Source organism: Apteryx mantelli, chromosome 8, assembly GCF_036417845.1.
Source record: "Apteryx mantelli isolate bAptMan1 chromosome 8, bAptMan1.hap1, whole genome shotgun sequence".
Classification (NCBI taxonomy): domain Eukaryota; kingdom Metazoa; phylum Chordata; class Aves; order Apterygiformes; family Apterygidae; genus Apteryx; species Apteryx mantelli.
Window position 1 is genome coordinate 17,732,530 of NC_089985.1, and position 27,098 is coordinate 17,759,627.

General features: G+C 38.9%; 1 protein-coding gene across 1 annotated transcript in view; it reads left to right on the forward strand.

Annotated features, from left to right (window-relative positions):
• NR5A2 (nuclear receptor subfamily 5 group A member 2) overlaps positions 1-22,639 on the forward strand; it is a 91,475-nt gene extending 68,836 nt beyond the window's left edge. The window contains exon 7 of the mRNA XM_067300445.1: positions 19,399-22,639. Coding sequence (XP_067156546.1) covers positions 19,399-19,646 — 248 coding nt within the window. The 3' untranslated portion in view covers positions 19,647-22,639. The remainder of the gene's footprint in view (positions 1-19,398) is intronic.
• The last annotated feature ends 4,459 nt before the right edge of the window (positions 22,640-27,098 follow it).

Here is a 27,098-nt window from a genome sequence, read left to right on the forward strand (position 1 = left end):
GACGTGGCAGAAGCAAATAATGGTACATAAAGCTGACGCTTGTCTTAATTAATGCAGTGTAATAGGTGTTGGGGTTTTCTTCCTAGTGAACAGAGCAGTTTAGCAACGACCAGATATAACTCACTCTGAAGTTTAGAGTTTAAATCCAATCAATATGTATTTAAAACAAGGGAGGGGACTGAATATAATTTGTTATTAGATGACAGCTGAATAATAGATAAAAACAAGATTTATTTAAGTATGTTTTTTCCGTATACTGGTTTCTGACAGAATATTTGCTGCCTTTTGTTCACTTGTACTGATAGTATTTTGAATAGAAGACTTTAATGTCCCTTCAGATAGACTGGGAATGAAAACTAGAGAATGTAAAATGAGATATCAAGCAAGGATGATCCTTTCACTGTGACAAACTTGTTGCTCAAGTAAAACAATTATTAATAACATTTGCTAATTTTATGATTAGGAATCCATAATGGCAGATATTTTTAAACATCCATGCTCTTCAAAAGTTTACAATCTAAATATGTCATGAAGGATAGGTGTTGACTGGCAGAGAATAAGAGGACAGGCACAGTCCCAGCACACCTACAGCCAAGGCTAGTCTTTTAAGTGTCACAGCAAACAGAGCTTTGAGAAGGGATATGAAGAAGGTGAATAAAGAGATTTTTGGGGATAGCTCCTATTAAGCATGAGAGTCAGAGTGGAGAAAGCAGAAAGGTGCTTGATCTGGAAAGGCGGCAAGCGGGCAATGGAGATGGTAGTATGGGCAAGCCAGAGGCAGGAGATGAACTCTGGACACTGGGTGATTGATAATAGGTAAGGAAGAAACCGCTAGTAAAGGACCTTGAAAGTGAACACAAATAATTTATGTCTGATGCAGCAGAGAAAAAGGAAGATGCAAAAAGGTGGGGAAGCAATGAGCTCGAAAAGGTGTCTCAGCAGCAGCATTTGTCAAGGCCAAAGAAAGAAATGCTGTGGTAACTGAGATGTAATATGATGAGGCCACATAGTATTTGTTAAAAGTTTAATCCTGTAAACAATGGCTACTGTGAGCAACCAGTGGAAGTCACTGAGAACACCTTTGTAGGATTAGATATGTTATATCAGCTAATCAATAGCTTGGGGTATATATGGCAGACGAATGTAGCAGACAAATTTAAAGGTGACAGCCACTGACTTTTCTGAGCTCATTGAGCTCATCTCTGGACATACTGGAATCTCTGTCTCTTGATTTCTGAAATCAAGATGAACGTTTCTTTAAATTGTTATGGTACACCTCAAGCAAAAGTTATGGATTTGATGCACAAGCTACTAGATGGAAATCTATGGCTTGTATTGAGCAAAATGCTAATGCAGATAATGACAATGATTGTACGGGTCCTCTTTTCCCCCAAAATCCGTGAAAGTTAATTTCATAAACAAAATGTTTAAATTTATCATGAGTCATCTAACTTCACTGTTTTTACAAACTTTCCTCGATTTGCCAAGTTTGAATTCTATGACTTCTAATGTGAGCCTGCTGTCAGCCATCATGTACAGTTCCTTACTACTGCATGTTCCCCATCACACATGTAAACTAGGGATAACTCTATTATAAGAGCTGGTGAGGGTCAGGAGAACAATTAAAGAGCCAGTCCATTCCTGAACCATTTCACTCTTCTCTGGGTCTCAAGCAATGTAGCCAGGCTTCTCCACCCTGCTACTAGAAGAGCTATTCCACTTTTTTACTTTAATCTCTGGGAAAGAAAACAATTGAATGTGGATAAAAAGTCATTTTAGGATCATATCATGAGGAACTTTTTGCATTGCCCAATATAGAAATCAATTCTCTTGTCTCTTACTCTGTTTCTGACTCCGTTACTGACTATGCAGCTTTGAAGTCTCTTAAATGATATATCAAGTATCCTAGTTGGTAAATGAAAACAGTTATCACTTATCTTTGTAAATAGTAGTGAAATTCACAGTATATACAGTACTATCTACAGTACAACCAAACTGAAATAACATTGTTTAAAATATCTATTGATATCATAACAAAGACCAAGGTTAAAAGGAATCTCATTTAAAATATCTTGAATAGATTTTGAGCAAAGTTGATTCTTCCCTTTGTAAATTGCTCAACAGGAAAGGAGTTGCTTGCTGTATTTTCATGTGAGGGACTAAAACTATGCAAAACTTTGTAAATTCATCTTTTAGGAGACTATTTTTAGAAGTGAATTTGGCATTGTGTGCAACATGCAGGATAAGGTAGATTTTCTTTTGCCCTGTTCTTTCACGTCTCTGCTTTTCCTGAATTCTTTATAGAGAAACAAAAGCAAAGACCTCTTCCCATCATTTTATCTATCAGAGTCAATAGCAAAAGCCAGATAATTGAAAATAAGTCCTGATTCTCAAACTACTTATGGGTGCTATATGATGATGTATGGATTGAAGACTTTGATAAACTATCCTTTGCTTCCTGAAAACACCTTTTCACCAAGCTGACAGATTTTAGTCCAGCCTGCCATGCATGTTCCAAACATTGTGCAGGCTGTTGAAGAAAGCAGGACAGCATGTATCTTATAGTTAGTTATCTTTCTTGATGAAATTTCCAAACACTTATTTTTTAATATTTTGAAGGAAATACATTATATAAAGGGAATGAAATATGAATGCTGTGGCTGTAAGTTACAGTTAAGAATTAAACCAGTATTTTAATAAATAAATCTTCAATCATTTATCTCAGCCTGGATGCTAGAGTCGTGAATAATAAAATTCTTACAGGAATTCCAGAGATAGCCTTGTGTTTCATGGCTGATTATGTTTTTTGAATAAGCTACACTAAATTATAGAGAAATTTAATAATCACTGTTGATCTGTCCTGATTTTATTTCATGAAATGAAATGAATGTTACAAATTCATCCCTCATGTAACTGTTGAGTACAATGGCATTATTCAAGACATGAATTTGATCCAATCTGATTATTACTGGTTTATGTCGTTTGCTTGTCTGACAGCTGAAAGCCACTGGGGGGGGAAAAAAAAAACTGTCTTCAGCAAGTACTTTTTGTTTTTATTTTTTTCCTAAAATGCATATTTTAGAAGGTTTTGAAATAGCAATAGGATTAGATGCTTAAGAGAAAATTAGGTCTTTTTTTTTTGTTAGGTACCAATCTTGCAAGTAATTAGAAACATGGGTACCAAGCACTGTTTGTATTCAGTACTGCTGCCTTTGTGTGGAGACAGTGGGGATTTCAGAATAACACAATCAGTGTGCTCTGCAATCACAACACCAAAGCACTTTTTCTCTCTCTAATATGTTTATAGAATACTAGTAAGTATGGCATTTAAACAATTCCTGTAAGGGGAAAAAACACCTCGAAAGAACCCAAATTTACATTTGTCTCTGTTTTGGAATTTTCTGTCCCATTATTAATATACATTTTATATGTTTAAGGTGCAAGTCTGAATGTATTTTACATGTAAGAGAGGAACTATGGGATTATACAGAATTGTTTTAGCTGCTATTGACAGAAGTGACAGAAGCAGCCACTTCAGTGACTGCTTTTGGTAGCCAAGTTTCCCAGCATAACATGGGAATAAACAGATATATATTAAGATAGAAAGATCTATATGAATGAATGAATATACTTAAAACTTGAAGCTAGTAGGACCACCTGATATTTTTAATTTGAGCATGTGCTTAAATGCTTCATTGAATGGGGAACATACTAAAAGAGGATAATGGTTACATTCGCTTAGTAGTTGTTATAGCAGACTGCTTATTAAAAACTTTTATACTGGAGTGTATGGACTACGAGCTAGGACCCACTCCTCACTGGAATCAGGGCACTTAGTTCTACTTAAAAACATACATTGCAAACAGAGGGTCTTACCTGAAAGTTCGTGTTTCCCTGACCGTCAGCCATTTATTGGAGACACACTAGGCCACGCCAGCCCTCCCCCTGTTTCTCTTATCCCTCTGATGCTTTGCAAGATTGGATAACGGAAAAGAAAGAAAAGTTATGGCTGTCCCTGAGTGATCAAAAATAGAGATGTGAAATACTATAAAGAAACAATGAAAAGAAGTAAAAGGAAAATTAAACAGAAGGCCACAGAAAAAGAAAGGATCTGCAAGAGTGATGAGAACAACAGCAGAAGAGGCCAATCTGCATTGGGCAAAACAGGAATCAAGGGTGAAAACTAGGGACAGCAACGACGTGGAGCAGAGGAACAGGCAGAGGGAGATTGGAGGAGTTCATACAGGAAAGGAGGCCAGAAGATAGGGGAAAACAGACAGGAAGGAAAGAGAAATTATGCAACTGTGATCAAAGCCAAGCAAGAGATGGAAGGGGAGGAAATAGAAGCAAACAGGAAAGAAACAATGAAAGAAAATTCAGAAAAAAACTTTACAGCTCAGCCTTCAATACAGCTGTGATTATGAAGTGGGAGACAGACTCTGACTGTGCAAAAATGCACTTTTTCCCAAACTCAAGGCTTGGAGCGTGTCCCCCCGATTTCTGTGAAATTACATCTCCTGAGGCCCCTCACAAGCCACCCCTGAGATTAGACGAACCTCGCAGAACAGGGATTCCCTGTGTTGCCCTGTGCCTGCACAGAGCCATCGAGCACAGGGCAAACTGAAATAGCTGCAAAAGCCCCAAAGCAGTCCATGTGCCTGGCAAAAGTTTAATCTTTGCCAGGTCATCACCTTAGGGATATTTTTAAGCATTCTCTTTATAAGACTATTCAAGAATTAATAAGGAAAATCCTACTTTTAACATCATCCTCAGTACTGGGGGTGGGTTGATACATATTATAAACATATTCCATGGCGCCACTGCAGGCCAGGTGAAGGAGAGTCTCTTCTCCAGAGATAACAGGATTTCAACATCAAAATGGGGAACAACACTGCATCGAGCATCTCCCCTCTCTCCCAACACCAAAAGTTGTAATAGAGATCAATGGCTTGCTCAGGACAGGGCCAACATCATCCAATCTTTCACTGGGGGAAAACCCATAGCCCAGGCAGAATAAATGATGCAGACTGTCCTCCAAGTCCAGCCGGAGACAGTCTGGATGGGTGGTAGTTTGGGAAAGTCCGTTACTCTTGTCTATCTCTTCTGGGAGACACTTGGCTTTAGAGAATGGAGTCACTGGCAAGGTTGAAAAGGACAAGAATCAGGCTCAAGTCCCTTAAAGAAGTTCTGGAAAACAACATTGCTCCCAGGAAATATTCTTTCACTGCTATGAGGTTACTGAGAACCGTGTTGCCTAAACTGTGCATTATGCTCCAGCTAGCCAGCTAACTCTAACCTGGGTTTCTTCCTCCCCTTCTTTTCTGAGGCAGGAAAACAAGACCCTCACAATTAACTAAAAACATAGATAAAACTACCAGAGATGAGATAGAGAGTAAAGAGGGAACTGAGCATTTAAAAGCATTCCTTCTAAAAACCACAGTGGGCAAACTGTAAAATTCAGAGATCATTGCACCCCCTTCCCCAAAAACGTGGCAGAGACAGAAGCAGACACTTAAAAGAACTTTCAATTACTTACGTGCCTTTGGCACCCTTTCAGGATGCTGGGGAACTGGAAATGGCTGAGGTAAATGTATTTTCTCTGCATTTGCCTTTCTTGACAAAACAGCTCCAATATTTTGATCTCAAGAATAATCAGCTCTTTTGTGTTTCCTTTTCAACTAGCTGCAGACTTTTGCAAGTTAAAAATTAATGACAACTTCTCTTCCTCTTTTTTTTTTGAACATAACCTTTCTGTGCTCTTTTATGAAAAAATCCTTTTTCCTACAAGCTTTAACTATTAGTCTAAACTGCATTCAAACCACCCTCTCTCTCTCTTTCTGCAGTAACACTCAAAACAGTTTCCACCACAGCAAAATAACCGGGCTTGTAGAAACCATTATTTTGAAGATGAAACATTGTGTTGTGTCCTTTACCACTATTACAGGCAGTCAGTCTGTTAGAACATATTGGGCGATTATAGACTACTCTTTTCAGAGAAAGCCATGGGTTTTAAGTTAGCAGTAACCATATATCAGTTCTTGAGATTATGCCATGATTTACTGTCACAGCATCATGTATTCTCTGATTTTCTGCCTCCTATGAAACATTGTGCTTTCCTTTTCTATTGATGTATCAACTATAATAGTTACAAGCAGCTACAGAAAAATCGATAGTGAACTTTCATTACTGTGCACATAAAGAGAACCATGCTGTGAGAGCACCTAGCTGTTAAATAGTCACCAGCAGTAAGGTGCACTATAAACGTCTGTTATTTTGGTCTAAATGAAGAATGTCTGAATTTGAAAGGTCAGATATCTAGGATTCTTGACACCACTGGATTCTATGTCAAGTTTTTCCAGTATGTGATTTTTTCTCCAGGTGTCAAGTTTGATTTGTCTTTTCTGTGCTGGGATTTGTGTATTTTTTTAAACCCAAAGCTGACCTAAGAAATGAATAGCAAAATAAAATATTGCTGGGCTATACTTTGCTGTAAGCTAATTAGGTTTGGTTGGACAGTAGTACGAATTGTGTTAATATTCATCGATCTAGTCTATATCATGAGCTGACTTTGATTAAGGCGAACAGGCCAATAATCTCTGAGTTAAACTAACAGCTAAAACAGAGGTGAAAAAGTTACCACAGACTCAGATGTGCTCTTAGGACTGTGCAAAACACTGAGTTGCTTTTCAGTGTACAGATTGGAAAAAATTAGTGTAGTTTTTGGTTTAAATATACGTTTTTGCTTCTGGGAACATGTTAACCTCCAGTCAGTGAATGTAAATCAAGAAAACCAAGAAACAAAAGTAAATGTAAGAGTATATTGCCTTGAATACACTCAGGCCACTTGGAATTCTCCAGCAATTCAGTATGAATTTCTGCAAGGAAGGCAGGCAAATTCTGTTGCAAGATTTAGTGATTACCTTGGCATTTTGAGACTATGGTAATGTACAACTATGAATGCACTTTTTATTCCTGAATACCTTAGAATTTGAAAGTCTGTACATTTCCATGAAACTAAAACACAAGGATGTACACGTGTATTTACATGAACTGTATCCCACCAAATGTATATCCATTGTCTATCATGGCTGCAGGATTATAGAAAAGTGATATTTCTTGGGCTAGACATAACATGCAGGAAAAATAACCTTTAAAAGTCAGAATTTCAGATTGCTTTTATGATTTTCATAGTACTAACTCGTACAACTTTTTCCATAAAACAAAAAATAAAGCAGAGAAAATTCATTCCAAATGGTAACTCACAATCCTGTCCATAAATAAATACCTACAGTGGGGAAAATGCACCCACTTTGAAGGGTATAGCGAGATCTAGCTATAATTGAACTTAATCCAATGACTGTTGATTTCAGTGGAGGAGGAACTAAAAATCCTTCCAGACCCTGAGTAATAGAGGCAGTATCTAAGGGCAGATTCAGTGAGGTGAGTCAAGGAATTTGGCAGAGCGTCCCTGGGAGCATGAGGGTGCTTATATCACCGACGGTGTGAGCCCAGCCGGGGAAGAAAAAGTGCAAACGTCGGTGGTGAGGTCAAGGTCCCACATACTACCTAGCATGCCCTGTCTCTGAGGGCTGCAGGTGAAGAGAAGCAGACACTAGAAACAAAGCCCTCTTCTAAAAGCCTCATCTTCTAAATATTATTCCCCCCATACACCCACACCTACACTTTTAGCAGAACATAATTATTAGAAAGGAAAGAGAGTAGATCTAGGTTCTGAATTCCTGTTGGATTTCCTGGATGACATTAAATCAGTTATTCTCTCTGCCCTCAGTTCCTTATCTGTAATGTAGGTTTAAGAATATTTCCCATGGAATATTTCCACACTTCTCTATGCTATCTATTTAAATGATCAGTAATCGTGTTGCAAGATGGACTTTCAGGTGAATTTTTTTTTAGCTCTCTTATCTGTATGTTTAAAAGGTAAGCAATGCAAATGTAGAACAATTGTATACAAATTGTAGTCTTTGGGAAAAAGAGTCAAAAGGCAGATACACACCTGGGTACCTTTCTTTAGTGTTTTCTGCATGCCAGCACTGACTCTTGCAAAGTGCCAGTGTTGTTGCAGACATCACTGGTTGAAATTGGCTTCTGTCACTCATATTTTCCAAACCATTTCTGTAACTAAGCAGAGACATAATAATATCATGTAAAAAAAAAAAAGAAAGAAAGAAAGAAATTTGCAACTTTCATTCAAATCAATAGGCAATATCAGAAACAATATGCTTTGACATACTGCAGCAGGGAATTATTTACCTTGATTATGCTTAGTGTCCATGAAAGCCAGACTGGGAACACCGGAGAATGAAGAGTTTCTTTTTCCCACGTAGCAGGCAGCTTGGCTCCAGTGTAGATGAGAACTGCTGGGAGGCGTGAGGGCACTTCGGCTCTGGGCCCGTTCACTCCCCTCGTCCTTCTGTGAGGAGCACCAACACGTCTAAGCAATATCCATGGTCCTTCACAGTCATGACAGTGATTTGATGACTGATGCACAGTTCCAAGTGTGTGGTGGCACCAAACTTATGAACACTTTTCATCTAAGCCAGCAGATTTTTTGTCAATGCTAATCTGATACAGAATAGAACCTGTATCTTAGAGATAAATGCCCCAATGTGCCATCCCTGGTCTCACAAGCTCTTTAGTTATAATGCCTACATTGCAAATAATTGTAAAAGCTAGCAGCAAAGTCCGGTTCTTGTAAATAAAAATAGTAAAATTCAAATGTTCAGCTAATAGTAGTCACGTGTTCATTACTACTGTAGTTACCTTGGACAATGCTGCTTAGTACGTTAGGGAACCACAGCAACTGCACACAGTAAATGTGTTCTGAATACACCTCATTGCACTTCTTTAATAAAGCAGAGAGGTAATGCTGCTGCGGTTGAGACAGGAAATGGTGGATTCCTTTGGTCAGGATCTTTGTAGCTCCTTTTGCAAAGTGTGTCAGAACACATAGATCAAAAAAAAAAAATCACATTATGGATTTACTGTCCTTCACATACAAAACACATATCCTCAGGCACGTGAATGAATTATCAATTTACATGCTGTCCAAACATTATTGATAAGGACTTGGCTTTAATAACCTCATTGGAAAATCGGTTTGACAATAGATTTTTGTTTTGTTCTGGAACCTGGCTAGTTGTTCTTTGAATTATTTTCTTTCACTTGGATCCCTAGTCTTGTCAGGTCTCCGTGAGTAAACGCTAAGGCCAATTCACCAGCATGAGCTTGCTGCTGTCTAGGGTCAGGCCATAAAAGTGTCCCATAAGCTACTCTCTGTGCCCACTATACTTTGGTTGCTCCAGTGAAACCACTCTATTCCAAACAGGATTAAGCCCAGCAAGCCAAGGTGTGTGCTGGCAAAAACTCATCAAGCCACATTGTATGTATTTTTTCACTTGAATTTGAGTGTATCTTTAATCACATTACTGGGGTCAAAATGCCCTGTAGCTTTCAGCATTGAGCAACTAAATGAATGGCATTTTGCTTTATATTGTCTAAACAAAAGTATACAAGAAAATGGTCCTTTTCTCTACTTCCCATATCTTATGTAGGCATGGATGGTTACCTTTTTCATGTTCCTTCTCAACTATAATCGGCTTCCACTGATATAACTTTGTTCAGTGAAAGAACCTGATCAGTTCCAAGTTAGCAGAAATACTGGCACATAAAACTAATGAAATCATACATAATGCTGATTTTTTATTTTTTTGAAAGCAATATGACAAAAAAATGATTGACTGATTGTCTCACAGTGAGTCTATAAGGCAAAAGTCTTAAAATTCTAGATTATTTGTCAATGACGTTGACAGAAAGTCATGGCACAGTATTAGTATATCAGATTAGTATATCACTAAAACATCTTTGCTTAACTATATTTCCTCCTTCTAAAGACAAGATACTGTAATAATTTCTGTTCCTCTGGGACTTTGGATCTAAACAGAAGGATAAACCCAAACAAAATTCACTGAGTAATAAAAAAGTGGTATGAAGTTCTACTCTTATCTGTAAACCACTGTAATAATATAATTGGCTGGTCTAAAATTTTTAACCAAGTTCAAAAAAGTTTGAAATATAATAATTAAATGCAAATATAGTTCTGATCCCAAAGACCAGAAGAATGCCTTTAAGCTAGTATTTATAACAAGAACTATTCAACTGAGCTCTCTTGTAAATTTTATCATACCTGAGGCAGTTTTCCTCAGTCGATTAGCTGGAAAGCTGAATTTATCCTGAGGCAAACCAGACATCTAGTACAGGCTAAATTCAACTACTGGAGCTTAAATTTGGCTTAATATATCCCCACTTGGATCTGCCTGTTTAATTCTCTTTCATATGATAACATTGGTTTATTCATAGTCTGGACTTGCCACCTGAACAAACTGTACCTCATATCTTATTCTAATGGAATAAAAAAACTTTGCAAAAACCACAAAAGTTCCTGACTGAAAATCAAATGCAAATTTGGGATTAAAAACTGTTTTGTAAAGTGACTACAAGATTAGCACAGAGAGATTTTTCCCCTAAGGAACACTGCTTTTTATGATCATGCATTTTTTATACTCTGCAGAGACAGATGGGCTTTATAAAAGGATACAGCCTGCTACTCAAGAGGGTTTCAGTGGCAGCTGCACTTCTGTGCTTTAACCACCATAGAAATTTATATAGGATATTTTTTAAGAAAATATTTATATTCCTTCTTTTAGGACTGTATCACCCCTTCGTGTAGTTCCAGTGATGGCAGCAGAAATACCTCCGAGATTAATCTGGCCCCTTATTCCTATTTTAAACAGCACTTGAGTAGTAGGGAAAAGGGATAAGGGGCAAAAGTATAGGTAATATTCAAACTTCTCATAAGCACAAAGGTAAATAGAAGTCCAGTAACTCAGAAAAGTTGCAAGCATCTAAACAAAAGCAGAGCAAATATGTTCTAGAAGAAAAGGAATCTTTCAAAATCTCCCATTCCTCTTTTTTTAAATATTCAGCTTCTTCTCAGCAAAATAATACATTGTTCCATGCTCCCCTCTACATTATAGTGTAGTGTCTGCTATTGCTAGTTATATGTAACACCCTTTCTGCCTCAGTTCATTACTTCAAGGATTTTGTATGATGTCCCTATCACCATTCCCAGGCACTTCATAAATATTTATGATATTTTAAACTATTCACACCCTACAAATTGTGGATGTTGACAGCCAGATCCCTTGAAACACCAGCAATCCTGTATTGTCCATATGCTATTGAAGATTAAAAAGACATTTCAAAAATTAACTGGGAAAACCACTTGGTCCAATAAATTTACTATTTGTTCGTATTTTCTTAACTCTTTTATCAGAAGCCTTATCTTCTGCTTTTATCAAATGCGATGCTTTTTTCTGGTAACTGTAACTGTGATTTAAACTAATGCTGTGGCAGTAGATTTGACTACTTTCAAAGTACATATTTTAACGCCTCCTAATATTGTGATATTTAGCATACTAGTCTTCTTCTCTGTGCTTATTCCAACTAAATATTCAGAAGACAAACCCAGCCCAGGCATATACTACAGATCTGGGATTAGGTGAGGAGGCAGGAAAAGCAACTTCTGGCTCACATTCTTTCACAAATTCTCTGCCCTAAATCACTTCAGCCCCAGTTTTTCTACATGTGCCAGAATACAAATACAAGCATGACACCACAGTACAGTGGTTAGGGAATTCCTTCCTAGAAAGGAGAGACTTCAGCTGAGTCCTTTTTTCTAAGACTGAGCTGTAGTTTACTTTAAGCAGTCACTAGATCAAATATACAAACAACCCTAGAAGCAGGAACTAGAAACCCATGTCAGCCCAGGCAGGTTCCCTCACCGCTAGCCTACAAAGCCAGGCTATAAAGCTGGCTTCCAGCCTCTTGCATGCTTTTCTCTGTGCAGCAGCACAGCCTCAACCTGAAGACAGCTGCATACCTTCACTGAGACCAGTCACAGTACTAGCTACAGCTAGTAGGGACTAAGACCACTCTCCAAGGAGGTAGGAAACTCCGATTGCTTGGAGGATTTCTTTGAAGACACAACAGAGGAACAGCACTGGTCTAATTCCTGTTCCTCTGTTGCATCTTCAGAGGAAGCAGCAGCTACTCTTGTGTGTGCAACCTAATTCCACCGGTGAATGCTAAGCATGTATGAAAATGCCTATAGAATAAGCTGGCAAGTGATAGACAGCTGGGCGAAGCTATGAGCCGAGCAACGTGCTGCATAGCTCATCCAAAACAGGGGCAAGCCTGGGACATGAGCAGGGACATAACTCCAGACATTCAGGAAACTTTCAAAAGTAAAAGAAAATAAAGTGGTCCTAGAGTTTAGGCATCACTAAGCTGAAGAGATGACTGAGCAAGTGGTCTGGAATCACTGATTTGGCCTTCGGTGCCTCTAGTCCATGCTGGCCTCTTTGGGACTGGTCCATAGTTTCTTTAACCAGCTCTCCCAGCTGGGTCTGCACGCCCTTGGTTGTGTTATTGTACTTAGCCATGCTTTTCCCTCATGAGGCTCAATGAAAAACGCTGGACTTTGTATTTAAGGGTGCAGCTGGCCTTGAGCTTTGACTCAGGGCTCTTCCTCAAAAAGTGTCCTGGCTGGATTCTGTTTGTATCGTGTTTCAATGACTACCATATCACGTACGCATTATTGGAAGTAATAAGGATGTCGGTTCCTGGGGTGCCAGGATGAGAAGCAGGTGGAGATTTGTTTGTTTGTTTAACTTTCAAATCAGTAAAATCATCCTGAGCTGTTGAAAATCAAGCTGTTTTATTTTCCTGAGTAATCACCAGTGATAAAGATTCAAGAGATCAAATTAGGCTTTGCCCTTTGTCTTCACTGGGATTGCATGAACAGAGGCAACTGGAATCCAGTAAAATAATCCCACAGTTGCACAAGGAGAGGAATCCGGCGTATTGCCCCATAGCTACCTTCTCATTGCAGAGCTAACAGAAGCAAAAGCAATTATAAAATTATTCACAAAAGTAAATAAGCACAATTCTTAATAGAGATAAGAGCTGACTTGCTGAGTAAAAAATTGTCATTTTACAGTCATTTGGAAATAGAAAAATATGCTTCAGTATTTTAAATGCACTACAAAGAAGCCTACCGCTATGAAACAACATCAAAATGTGTTTAAATTGAGTTCTGAGTTGGTCTGAAACAAACTGAAGGTCCATCAAGATTGAATACTGAGGGGATGAAATAGGATTCAGACTAAGAATTACAGCTTGTTATCTCATGAGCATCTTATTCTGGCTTTAAAAAAATACATCATTTTGCCTAATACTTATGCACAAATTAAATACATTGCTATAGCAGAATTTAATCAAGATTTTCAAAACAATGTACTCATTATCTGATGTTATGTTCAACTGAACATGAAAATTACTTTATGACCCTAATAAACAGTCAGAGTTTGATCATTATACTGTTATAGATAGCTCAGCCACTGCCAGAAAGGAATCCTTCTAAAGACAGGAAAGTTTTCTGTGCTTTCAGTTTGGACTTGGGAATCTTAAGAAAATGAAAGTGATTGTTGTTGTTATACAGTAAAGGTTTTGTTTCAAGTTTTGGAAAGCGCCAAATACAGCACCTTACAACTTATTAACAAATAGATCTATCAAAAATTGTTTCCCATGCATTTTAAGTAAATAATATTCAGCATAAACTTGCTCTAATAAAATCAAGGAGAATTTTGCAATAATAAGCTTAACTTTACCATAAATCTGCCTTCATTATAGTATTTTCTCTGTCAAGGAGGCTTAGATATGGCATACGTCTGCTTTGATGACAGATGTGCTATATTGAACTGTTTTTGTTACCATTAGTTGCAATGAAGGAGAATTGCAGGTAATCTTCAGAGACTGGCAGTTTGTCAGCCATTACTACTCTTGCTCTCAAAAAAATTTTTTTTTATTCACATGTCAAAATCTACCTGTTTTTTTAAGTCCTGTAACCTGAAAGGTTTGCAGGGCTAGAAGAAAGTGGACAAAGGAACTAGGAAAAACTGTATTTGAGAAAAGAATTGTTTGGTAAGGTTCCTCATCCCAGTTCTGGGCAATCCTCCTTCTTCGAATTATTCTGGGGAAAAAACCTTCATCACTATTAACATATTTCATTTTCAAGGTCAGATGGGAATTAGCCTCATATCAAAGCCCCTGACTGGAACCTTAACTTCAGGCTACAGAGGCCCATTGTATTTTTACCTGATAAAACAATTTTTTTTTAATTGGAGGCAATACTTTTTATTAAGCCAGTCAGTCTGATTGGAAAAAATAGACAAACCTCTTAGAGATCAGGCCTGAAGGACACCCTGGTGAAAACACAGTCACTAGAATTTGGAATACATCATATTTTTACCTACACCTGTTTGAAAGTCATTCCAAAGAAGAGCTGCTAAATATTTGGGGGTGGTTGGATTTTATTAAAATCCTGCATATTCCTTAAGTGGGACCTGGCTCAACGTGCCCCTACATTTTCTCCTCCTTTCAGGGATGGGAAGCTAGATCCTGGCTCAGTTTCGAGTTTTATTGCCTTAAGTAGCTATATGACTTTTTCCAGTCTTGTGAAACTGAGAAACTTGTCCCCACGGAGAAGCCTAAACATAACCTTAACTCATCCTTGCAACACCAGGAGCTGCAGTGCTGCAAAATCCATGGAGGGAGCTGGAACGATGGGATCTGTGTCTGTACCAGCCCACTGCTTTTCATGATCCTGGAAGGGGTGTCTGATAGAGGAAATGTGCAGAAAAAGTTAACCAGCTTTCTTTGGAAAATATTTATGCTGCTCCTAAGGAGTTACTATTTTTCAAATTTAAATCGCTCATTCTCTTTCATTTTTTTTTTCAAAATTCCCAGACCAAGCGAAGCTCTCTGCAGATTAATACACCACCAAATTTTCAGTATTTCATGTTTAGAATATGAGAGGGAGAAAATCTCTCTGAAACCTAAATATTTTTCCCCTCTAAAGACCAGACCCATTTTGGGGAAAAATATGCAAAAATGTTCTCCACAGGCTGAACGTTGTACACAGTTTCAGCTTAAAGCACAGTTTTATAGCAGATGTATAAAATAATCAAAATTGGGGGGATTTGTGGGAACAGTAGGAGATCTTTACTGTGACTACAGAGCAGATACTGACACATTGTAATAATGTTTTTGTCTTAATCATCAAAAGTAAGCTACAGAGAACAAAAATTCTTTGTTTGACAGAAAAGCAATTGCTATTTCTTGTAAAACATATAATATATTCCAGAAGACCTAAGGGTTTACTCTCCAGTAAGGATAGAAAAAGATGAGTTCCCCACTGTGAGCTCACAGTAAGGCTGTTTCATGTAAAAAGTTGGTAATTAGTCCCTGAGTGAATAAAGCGGAAGAGATAAGAGACTGATACTTACTGGAGCAACACAAAACGCTTTTTCTAGCTGCTAGGATTTAAAGGGTGTGTGGGTGGGAGGGGGAGACCTGTTCCTACTCATTTAGTTTACAAGCCTCTAAACCTTGAAAACTGATTTCTTACATTAAGCCTAAACATGTGTACTTTAAATTGTTACTAACCGATGTAAAGATTGATAAGAGACATTCCAATCCTAAAAAGCAGTCAGGAATGAAGAATGATGTGAGAGCCTAGGAGATCGCTGTGCTATACCCCACTAGTGCATTTCAAGCTCTGTGTACACCCCTGCCTTCAGGAGAATTACGCCATCGCTACTGAGGTTGCACCAAGTTAACTTATTAGTGTTCAAACTACCTTTATCCAAAAGGAAATATTTGGAAAGCTAAATCATGTGCCTTTACCAGGCGTTATTTCATAAATGCCAAGAGAAAAAAGAAAACCGAAAGCATAGGAAAAACATCTACTTACAACTCAAAATTATTATTGAATATTTGTAACATTATCAGCTAAATACTAAGAACCAGAAGTGAAAACTGTGTAGCATTCCTGTTCCACCTGCAAAAGTCAGAGCTACTAGAAATATTTTAATATTTACCACGCCTTTATATTTTTCCTTCATTATTCTTCATCTTTGGAACTAGCCCACCAATTTTGGATTCTCTCTCAAAAATAACTACATTATTTATATAACAATTATGTGTTAGTCAAACGCCTTTTTTAAAAATACAAAATATCTCTTGAGAATTTGAGAAAGCACAGTGGAGCTTTACATAATGTTCTCTAGTTAGCACAGATCCTCAGACTTCTCTCTTTGAGTTTCATCGTTTGCTTTACTGCAGCATTTGTTGGTAATGTATGTGAGACGAAAGCACTTACCAAAAGGCATTTCCAGAAATCGTGGTGACTTTACAGAGACTTCATGCCAAAAGACCTAGCTGGTGCTCAGGTAGTCTCCACCTTCCCGCTATTGCGGCTGCAGTCCTGCTGCTGTGACCTGGAGAGATCGACACGCAGATGAATTGTATAATGATGTCCTAAATCATAATCATTTGAAGTATGAGTAATCTGATTCATATAGAAACAGCCAGGAAAACTCAGCATATTTTCACTGTGGTTGACTAATAACATCTTGTTTACAAACACCTGATCCTCACTACAGTTATCAGGAATTTATGTAGAGGAATTACATTATGAGTGTTTTCTCAGTCTGGATGTGGCATGGGAAGCCCAGAACTATTATGGAGGTTTACTATTACTGTTAATTGGAGTTATTGTTATATGACTTCAGTGCTTTTGTTGCCATATATGAGTATTTCCACTGAGATGAGAGGGAAAAAAACCCACAGGCATTATCTTCCCCCACTCCCATAGTTTTGCAGCTTCCATGAAATTCTACCATGCGACTTAGCTAACAAGCGCACTGCAACACCTACACAGCTGACAGGTACACCAACCGCCAGAAGCTGCCGATCGTGTGTATGGCAGTAATATAGATAAAATATTATGCCTCCCTTTGACTTGACTATGATATGGCTGCATGTGGAGACAGAAAGTATCTCTAAAACATACATTTGAATTCACCGCTTTTGCTGGAAACTACAGAAAATTTGTGATTCTCAGATTTTGTTTCTACTTGATCTCTAGTAAGAATTGATTTTGTGATGTTGCCAATAAAAATATATCCCATGCAGTAACATTCAGAAAGAGAGTAAAAATGAGAGTGAATCTGTTCTCCCAAGAAATCAGCACAGTTTAATCTCAGAACACGATTCAAAGCAGACAGCCAGCAATGGAAAGATGCCTACTCAATTTAATGGGGTTTGAATCAGCTACCAGTTTCTAAAACTTTCTGATGTTCAAAGTTACTTTTAACAGAAAAAAAGTTTGAGATACCAATTCTAAAATCATTATACATATTATCTTACTGTTTAACACAGTTTAATCTTCAGCACAGTCACTACTTGTCTGTTGTTTGCCTGCCCTGTCTGTGGGAATTTCTGATGCTCATTCATGATTGCATTTTTCATCTGAAAGCAACCTATTTAAAACAATAGTGATATTTGAGACTTCGTAAGAACTTTATAAAAACATGCTTATAACACACAAATTTTAAACCAGATTACACACACTACAAAATACCTTGGTAATTTTATGTAGCTACATTTAAAAAAAAAGTTATATTTTGCGTTAGAAAAGGTCCAGTATAATGCAACAAAAACACGATTATCCAAAGTAACTAGCAAAAAACTTTGGATTAATGAGTTTGAATAGCTCAGGGAGCTGGCAGAGCAGCTTTGAAGTTTCCAGTTCTCCTCACTCCCACTCTGAAAAATGCAAAGTTCAGATGCTTCTTTTTGGACAGCTGTTGCAATTTAGGTATTGCTAGTGTGTTCCTTAAGGCCAGATTGCAAAATCCAGGCGAGGTTGTGCCTGTGGCTCCCAAGCGACCAGCACAGCTCTGGAGACCCAGTCAGTCCTGGAGCTGTGCGTGCTGCTGGAGCGATCCCTGATCTGCCACTGAGATCCTTGGCTCTCTTCCTCATCCCCATCCCGAGGAAAATGTTTGCCTTCTTCAACCATTCCCCTAATTCTCCAGCACACAATTATGTGCAAGAACCAATATTTGCTCTATTTAAAGCACTCCTAGAAAAGGTGCAGTTAGACCCAATTTACTCAGCCTCCCAGGCCACTGATGGGTTGGGAGATCAATGCATGTTCCTGGTTTACAAACGAAAAGACCCGATTCCCCTCCAGTTACATGCTGGAATTTACAGTGAATCAAATTCTGCTGAATTGCCTAGCACCTGTGCTCAAAGAACCTCCAGAAAGGGGCAGATTTATCTTTATTCAAAGGGAATTAGCAGAGTAGCCATGCTCAGCGTTGCCATGCTTCAACATTACAAGAAACTGTTACAGTAGTATATTGATGGTATAAATGATCAAACATCAGCGAAAGCAAGTTCTCCCAGCAAGAACACTTTGATCACTCTTTTTGCATTATAGCAGCACCCTAATTTGCAAGCTTTGGAATAACTTCTGCATTCTTCAGACATGACAAAAGAAAGATGCCACCAGAATAATTTTGCAAAGTATATCAAATAAGAAGTTGTTAATATACTGGCCTTTATCTCCAACTTCAGCATTTCTGAAGAAGCTTGGAGTTGCTGTCTAGGAACAGAGGCTAATCAAACAGAGGCAGCATGAACAAACTGTACCTGCTTTGCTGATGTAAATGACCCTGTTGTCCAATATCAAAGAAAATCGGTGTATTGGATTTCAGAAACCATATGCAGGTTAAAGGGCACCGTTCTTATCTGGTATTCCACCCAAAGGACAATGATTTCATTTTATAAAGATCATTAGTCAGTGAAATATATATTTTAGAGAGTTTCCAGTAGGGGAGATTATTTTGGCAGTCACTGGAGTGTACCAGATGGTTCATTAGCATAGGCTAGACAAGTCAGAGGCTTTCAGAATCATTTAGAAAATGTCAAACAGAAACAAGAACCTTGTCACTTTTTATTAGAATTAACTACATCATACCCTGGACACAGATTTCACCTTGGGTCAGAAAAATTAATACAGAATTATATGAATTGTGTAACACACCAGGTTAAAGATAGGGCTTCCTCTCGGGACTCATTTGCTAGCAATATATTATGGTCTTCTACTTTAGGAATCCTCAACCTTTCTTTTTGTAAGATATGAAAAGAGCTGACCTTGCTCAGACTCCACTGGTGTCTAATTGATTTGAGGTATATGCAGAATCTCAACAAGACACTCCGCTAAAGCTCTTTTGTGATCATTTTCCCAGGAAAGTTGGCAAAAGGGTTCACTGAATATTCAGCAGCTTGTAAAGTATGCTTTTGTCAGGAGGAAAAAAAAAATGCATCCATTTAGTGAAACACTGCCTTAGTAAAAAGGAATTAAAATGCAACTCAACTGTTGTTACTTTTTTTTTTATTATTATTCAGATGTCAAAAATCTTGAGAACTTCCAGCTTGTGGAAGGTGTTCAGGAACAAGTGAATGCTGCTCTGCTGGACTACACAATGTGTAATTACCCACAGCAAACAGACAAATTTGGGCAGCTTCTCCTGCGACTACCAGAAATCCGGGCCATCAGTATGCAGGCTGAAGAATACCTCTACTACAAACACCTGAACGGGGATGTTCCATGTAATAACCTTCTCATTGAGATGCTGCATGCAAAGAGAGCATAAATTATACCCATTAGAGCTTCTGCTTTCGAGGAAAAAAAATATACTCTGAACTGCTCCGAGCAACACTAATTAAAATGTGGTTTTAAGACTTTGCAAAATGGTATAATAATCAAATACTAATAGTAAATAAGTGATGTATCAGGGTATTTGTATTGCAAACTGTGAATCATATGCTACACATCCCCAAAGGAATCTATATAGGACTTTATACTGGCGTGAAGCGAACTTACCGAGTGGATACTATCACCAACGTCGACATGAAAAAAGACAGAATGATTCTTGTATATTTAACTCTGCTGATTGCCAATATGAAGAAATTTAGGAAAAAAACTGATCCGTATTATTGAGCTAAGATAGTGGGGAATTTGAGTGCACTAAATTCCTTCATTGTATAGCAGTACTTCTCAAACAGTTCTAACAGATGCAAAACTGCATCTCCAGCATCTTCTGCCATCCTTCCAAGGACCCAACACTTACTTCTTCGGTGAAAAATGATGTGGCAGCCGTTCAACAATCTGTAAGAGAGAGCTGGAGTAGGCCACTTGCTATACAGCATCGCCACCAAATCATACAAGGCTGGTTTTGAATGTCTGTCTCTCAGGCCTGCAAATAGATACTATGATGAGTCTGTTAACAAGTTAGCTTGGCATTCTTACTATGTTCTGAAGTTTGTTTTGTCACGTGTTCATGTTGTTCGGTCAGGCAGTATCCCTCTTCTGCTACTGTTATAGGATGGCTATCAGGTATTGAAGATAAATATTGCAAAAAAAATTTGTCAATTCAAACACATGCTCAGCTAGTGCAGTGGCTAAAATACAGCCCTGGTATATCTTCACGGCTGTTTCCAAACCATATCAGAAAGGATAGCTTCTGTCACAAAAAAAATCTTTTCTAGAGCTCCAAATACTGATATGCAAAAAAAAAAAAAAAAAGAACTGAAATTAGTTTAGCTATGCAAGAAGAGACAAATCAACTATATGAGCTGATGATACCACAGAGGGAGCTTATTAAGATCTTTAAATTGACAATAAGGAAGAAAATGAATGTCAATTCAAAAGTCCAATGTATAAAGCAACATTCTTTTTTAAGTTAGGCAATGCAGATCTTTTACACAAAGAAAGAAGAGTGATACTGCCATGGCTATGTAGGCCAAAGTCTGCTGCAGAACAAATATTGGAGAAGAACAAACAATTCTCTCTCTGTCCAAATGAAGATATCAGTATTATAACATGTAGTGCCACAGTTCTAAAAGTCTTGCCTTATTTCATTATCCTTAAAGGTAACTGTGCAGGTGTGGATCAACATACATTTAAAATAAAGTATTAATCTCTAACAATAAAGAAAACATAGTGTTTACATTCTTTAGGTCCTGTGGGGAAAAAACTGTGATAGAATTGCAAAGCAGTGATTTCCTTAGTATTGCTTTCAAATTGGTAATTATTTTACCAGTACTTAATTACTGTATGTCGTGAGACACTAAAATCAAACGGGAGATTTCATTTTGACTTTAATTTTTGAGATTATCGGCTGCACAATCACTTGTAGAAACTGTATAAAAACCTGATCCTTTAATTTTTTTCATGAAGATTGCTGGCTTTTGAATAGTTTATTTATATTGTATATGATAGTTTCCACTGTAGACAATTATGATGCTAATTTATTGTTCTTTGGTTTCATCTTTATATAAGATATAGCCAGAATGAAGAAGCCAAAAATATGTGTTTACTGTAGCATGTCTTCAAGTTAGTAGAACATAGTTCAGGGACACACAAGGGTCTTTACCATTGAAATCATTCGCTTGATTAAATGTCTGTAAATCTTCATAATCCTAAATGTAGTTTATTTAAATCTATTGTAAATTATGTGAGTTGTAGCTTTTTCTGTTTCATGTGAACTTGAAAAGGTGCATTCTCTTATTTTTTTTTCCAAGCATTCATACATCGTATACCAAAGACATCGGTTATTAACATCTGCATTAGTACAAAACGCGTCATTTTAATCACCTGTATTAATCGGCTCTAACATTCTGCCCAGGCGCAGGGTACCCACACAGCAAAGCCTATGTCTGCGAGCCCCCGCGGCCCGCCTCGTACCGCAGGAGGCTCTCGCGGTCCTCCTGGCGCACGGCGACCTCAGCACCCACCCCCAAACGCCGCGCGCGCCCGCGCACGGCAGCGGTCCTGCGAAACAGCGGCGCTCGCCCGCCGGCAAACGAAGGCAGCAGCAGGAGCGGCTGATAGTGGCTGTGACACACACGCGCGCACACACACACACACACACACACACACCCCTACAGTCATCAGTCTTCTCCTTTCCAGAAGAAAAACAAAATGTATTTCAAGTGTTCATATTCTGCATTTTCTCTTATTTCTATTGAAATGCTACAGTGAATCTTACTGAATATTAAAGAATAAAAACCTAAGTAAAACACATTGCTAACTGAATTCACAGCACCATTATCCGTATATGGGATAAAAGAAGTAAAATAAGGATGTAAAAGAAAAGCAAAATTTTCCATACAGCTTAATGGAAACAGTTTCAGATAAACTAACATATATTTGCCCATATCTGTGGTTCCAAGAATTCCACCAGATTGCCCAAAGTTTGCGAACAAAAAAACCCCTCATGTTAATTGTTAACTACTTTGTAACCAGACATTTACTTACGACTGCCTTATTGATTACAGGACGCATTAGTAAAAGCAGACTAAAACACAAAGGTTTTGGCTTTGGCTGGTTTATTATAGCTGTTCTGTGTTTGTAAACAGACAATCTGTAATGTCTGACTATTTGTATCCCAGATGTTCTGCAGCTGCCTTGGATTTAAATCCATGCGACTTTAGAATGTGCAGTGAGTTACTTGGTGAAGTTGAAGTTCTCTTACTGTATCGGTGAAATTCATATTGTCATGTCAGTTCTTGCCAGGAGTTTCTCATCACCAATGGAAAAAATTTTTTTTCAGTATTTCAATAAATATTGATATGCCCATGCTGACCACTTTTAAATTGTCTTTATAATAACAGCGTTCCACTGCAACAAAGCACTGGTCGAAAATCAGTTACTCTGAACATGTAGGTGAAAGGTAAGAGAAATAGGAGCACCAAGATAATTTGATGCAGAGAGGTAGAGCACTTTCAAAAGCTCGGACTGTGATGAGGAACATGTGGAGGCTGAGTGAAAAACACTGCTAAACAGGTTGAAAAAGGTGAATCTCTATTTAAGAGGCATTTAGTAGTTAATACCTACAAATAAATATATATCACCTCATACTGCACACTTGTCTTTCACTTTAAATGTTACCTATAAAGAGTTAAGTAGCCGAAGTATCAGAGGGGAAAAATGACAGAACAAAAGGAAAGCAGGTAACTGGATCCGGCGGAGCTGCGGATAACCTCTCAGCAATGTAAACACGCCACAGGGCCAGGGGCAAATGCAAAGCTTCCAACGCGACTGCCAGCGCGTGCTGCCAAGGAGGCAGATGTTACTGCTACTAAAGAAAAATATTCTCCTGTAGTTGCCCTCCGGCTTGTCTGACTGCCGTTGCAGGAGCCGGAGGTGCAGCGGCCCAGCAGAGCTCGCCAGCGCTGCCCTCCTGTTTGGAGACCAGGTCCACCTCTCCCCCGAAACCGCCTTCTGGTTTAGAGGGGGCCGTTCTCGGAGGTGCCAAATGTTAATGCTTTGGAGAGATAAGAACAAGGCTGTAATTAGGCACTTACAAATACTGCACTTGAAAGAAGCAAAACAGTTTTAGAATTGCAATTAAAACATACAGTAAAACAGACAGGATTAGGTGGCTTACAGGTGGCAAAAGTTGATTTTAATTTTCAGGAATCATAATGGAAAACCATGATTTTTGCATAAGACCCAGATTTCAGGTTTGGTATCTCATATAATGAAAACTCTCTAAAATGCATGTGTTTCAGTGATATATTTAGTATAAACACTACAAATTTAAATTACGAGGGGATTTTATTTTTAACTGAGCCTGACATTGGTTCTGGAGCAATCTCCTGTATGTTTTTATTGGAAACATGGAAAGAGTGAGTTCAGTGTAACACAGGTCAAGTCAGTACAATACCTAGTGATTTTGACAATTTCCTGGAGTACTGAACAACACTTTTTATTAACCCCTAACTGGAAGCACATAGTCTAGACACATAACGAAAATTCTAATGACGTTTCTACCTTCTTGAAGAAGTTTGCTGTCCTCTTCCAGGGAAGTGTGCTGTACGGGTGCATCTACTGTGCTCTAGAGTCTGCAGTGGCAGGCTTAAAGACAGAGTATTAAATTAACAGCTATCCAACCAAATTATAGATAAACTAGATAAACTGTAGATGAACAACAGGTCTTACAGGTGTATATAATAAGCATAACCTTGTGATACTGGCATGTCCCAAGTACTTCTGTGCCAGCCCAGCACTCTCAGTTACGTATACGCCTGCAGAGGAAAAAATCATTTTCCAAGGCCAATTGCCAACACCATGAAGAATTCTTGCTCAGTGATAAAGGCAGAAGAGGGCCTGATCCGCAGCCAGCGCAGACAGACTGCCGCCGCAGCTCCCTGGAGCCGAGACTGTTCCCCTGGTACAACTACTGTGTGAGATGCACCGAGTGCAGCATCCTCAGCCGAAGCCTCCCCGGAGCGCGAGCGTCCCGGGCGGCGCTCATGCCCGGCGCCCAGCGGCCGGCGTCGCGGAGCGGTTCCTGGGCACGACCCACTGCAGCTACACAGCAAACGGGGACCCTGCGCCCGCGGGACTGAAACGCGCCCGTGAGCAGGACCCCAGGCGAGCCGCTGCAGCGGCGGCTGGCAGGCCTGCGACACCCGCGCACGCCCCACACGTGCAGAAATCCAGCACTCCTCCTCCGGTACGAAATACCTCATTGGGCATTGCTCCCCGGGGACACCGAGCTTCAGGCCCCCGCGCATCAGGCCCTGCTTGTCAGTGCTGCCGTTTCGCTCGTGGAAGCAGCAGCGTGTGGGCGCGACAGCGGGGTGACACCGGGGCGATCTCTCTAACCAGCCCCAAGGCACGAACACCTTGCGCTGCCTCGGCGGGGCCGCGCTGCTCTTCGCCGAGACCCACGTGCATCAGAGGGAAGTTCTTCCAAGGGTGCTGCTTCCCGCAGCGCAGAAACACATTACAGCTTCACGCTAAAAGCAGATCTCGAGGATTACCTGCATTTGAATGCCATAGCAAAACCATGGAGTATCGTCAATGTCTATCATGAGCCGTCTACTACAGCAGAGAGCAAAAGGGATAAGGGGAGATGGAGGGGAAATAGCTCCAAAGGAAGGTATAATGAAAAGGAAGCACTGACATGGAAGAAACATGAAGATATTTAAGTTTCATAAATATTTCATCTTGATTCACTTCTAATCTAAAGGAAAAAATAAATAAATAAAATATGCTGGATTTTTATCATTGCTTTATTGCAGTATTAACAAGGCCTGAATAAATTATCATTTATGTATTTTAGGGACCTGCCACAGTGAGGCAATATTGTTAATAACAAGTATATAATAAGTGAATTAAAAAATTTTTTTCATTTAATATGTTTAGTTTTATTTTACAGTTTATATAGATTTCAGATAAAAAACATGGCATGGAATAATTGATTAACTATATTTAATCAATTCATTCAACTCATGCTGTGAAAACTGGAGATTATTATTAGATCACATTTTTATTTAAAATCAAACAGCATAGCTGCCTTACAAACCATTGTCAGATTGTTTTTCCACTTAGTAAATTCAGCTGAAATATTCTACGACGATATCTTACCCTTCCTGCAGAACTCCCTGTAAGTGTCACAACCCTTGGATCTGCAGTTGCAAAAAAAGAAAAAAAATAATAATCTTTTATGGCTCAAGAAACAATACTTGGAACAGTCCGGCTCAGGGGCCAAGGCCAGCAGCGGCCCCAAGTCACCCCCCGCCGTTCTCCTTTAACTCTCTTTCTCTTCATATCACAAGCAAAACTCACAAGTCAACCTTACCCAAGGCACCAAGACCTTCGGAAGGGATACCTATATGTCAGGGAGGGGGGAAAAAAAGTCAAGGACTCAATAGCAAGTGCCTGTGTGTTTAGAAGCAGCAAAGTGACCAAAAATGTCAAAACAGGAAAACAACAGCTGAACCTGGTCCGACCAGGCTGAAGAAGCCCCAGCCAAAAGCAAGGCAAGGTCACCAGTCAGCCTGCTATGTCTTGGCTTACGAGGACCAGCTTTACAGAGCTCGATAATCAACAATTCCTATCAAACATTGTTTTCAGAGGGAAAATAGGAAACATCCAAGATTTTAGTTCAAGAACTGCGCTAAAATATTAACAGTGGAATCTATACAGAGAAACGCTATCGCGGCTGGAATGAAATTATTTTAAGACTGTCACTTTTTTGCTCCAACAGCACACTTAGCAATATTCAATGTAACCAAGAAAACAGCCCTTGCCAAAAAGAGGAAAGGGAACAAAATTTTTCTTTTTTTTTTCCTTTGTTTATATATGCAACTTTGTCATAACTTCACCCCTTGGGCATCCTGCAGGAAAAAAGGAAAACAGCAAAAAAAAAAAAAAAAAAAAACCTACCTTCTTGGTGACAGATGTAAGAAACTTTTCCTTGCTGGAAAGCCTGGTGGGTACCTCCCCCCGGACGCTGGTGCCCTCCCGAAATGTGGCGGAGCCACAGCCAGCAACATCCACACAATCTTTTGCTCAGGGTAGAGCAAGAGCTCCAGCCGGGCAACGGGGGCCGTGGCCGGGTTATGCGGTGGTGAACGCTGAACAGCCGGACGGCTCCATACAGGATAACGCGGCCACTGATGCCGCGGCTCGCCGGTCTGCAAACAGGCACAGGAGCCAGGCTGAGTGAGGTGATTTGCTGCTCTAGAACTATGTTCCCCACTATTTAAATACTTCACGGTAGTTAATAACATAGAGCCATCGTCTATTTATTGAGGGTGGAAGACGTGAAGAAAACAGTAACGTTTTAATAACAGATATTTTCAAACAGTTAAACTATAGCTAATTTATTAGAGGATCACTGTAGTGATACTGTAGCTTTACCCTGACTTCTCTCACACCTGATTTGTTAAACTTATATTTTGGTGCTTTTTGGAGCTTCACTTCATGTGAACAAATACACATAAAAATAATATATACAAAACAAGAAAAAAAAATTTCAAAAAGGAAGTGATCACTTTGGGGTGATAAAATTGAGTCCAAGGACACTAGAAAAACTCTGTCATCTTCCTGGTAGTTACTTTGTAGTTGTTCTGCTTTGTTTTAATGTCTTCTCATGAAAGCCATAAGAAATACAATACAAACTAATGTAGCCAGGAAGAAAATTATAATTTGTTTATACTTTCCAGAATTATTTTAGAAAAAACATTTGACCTGTTCCAGAAGATAGCTAAAAGAGCAAAATTCTCCCCCCCACACATCCCTTTTTTTT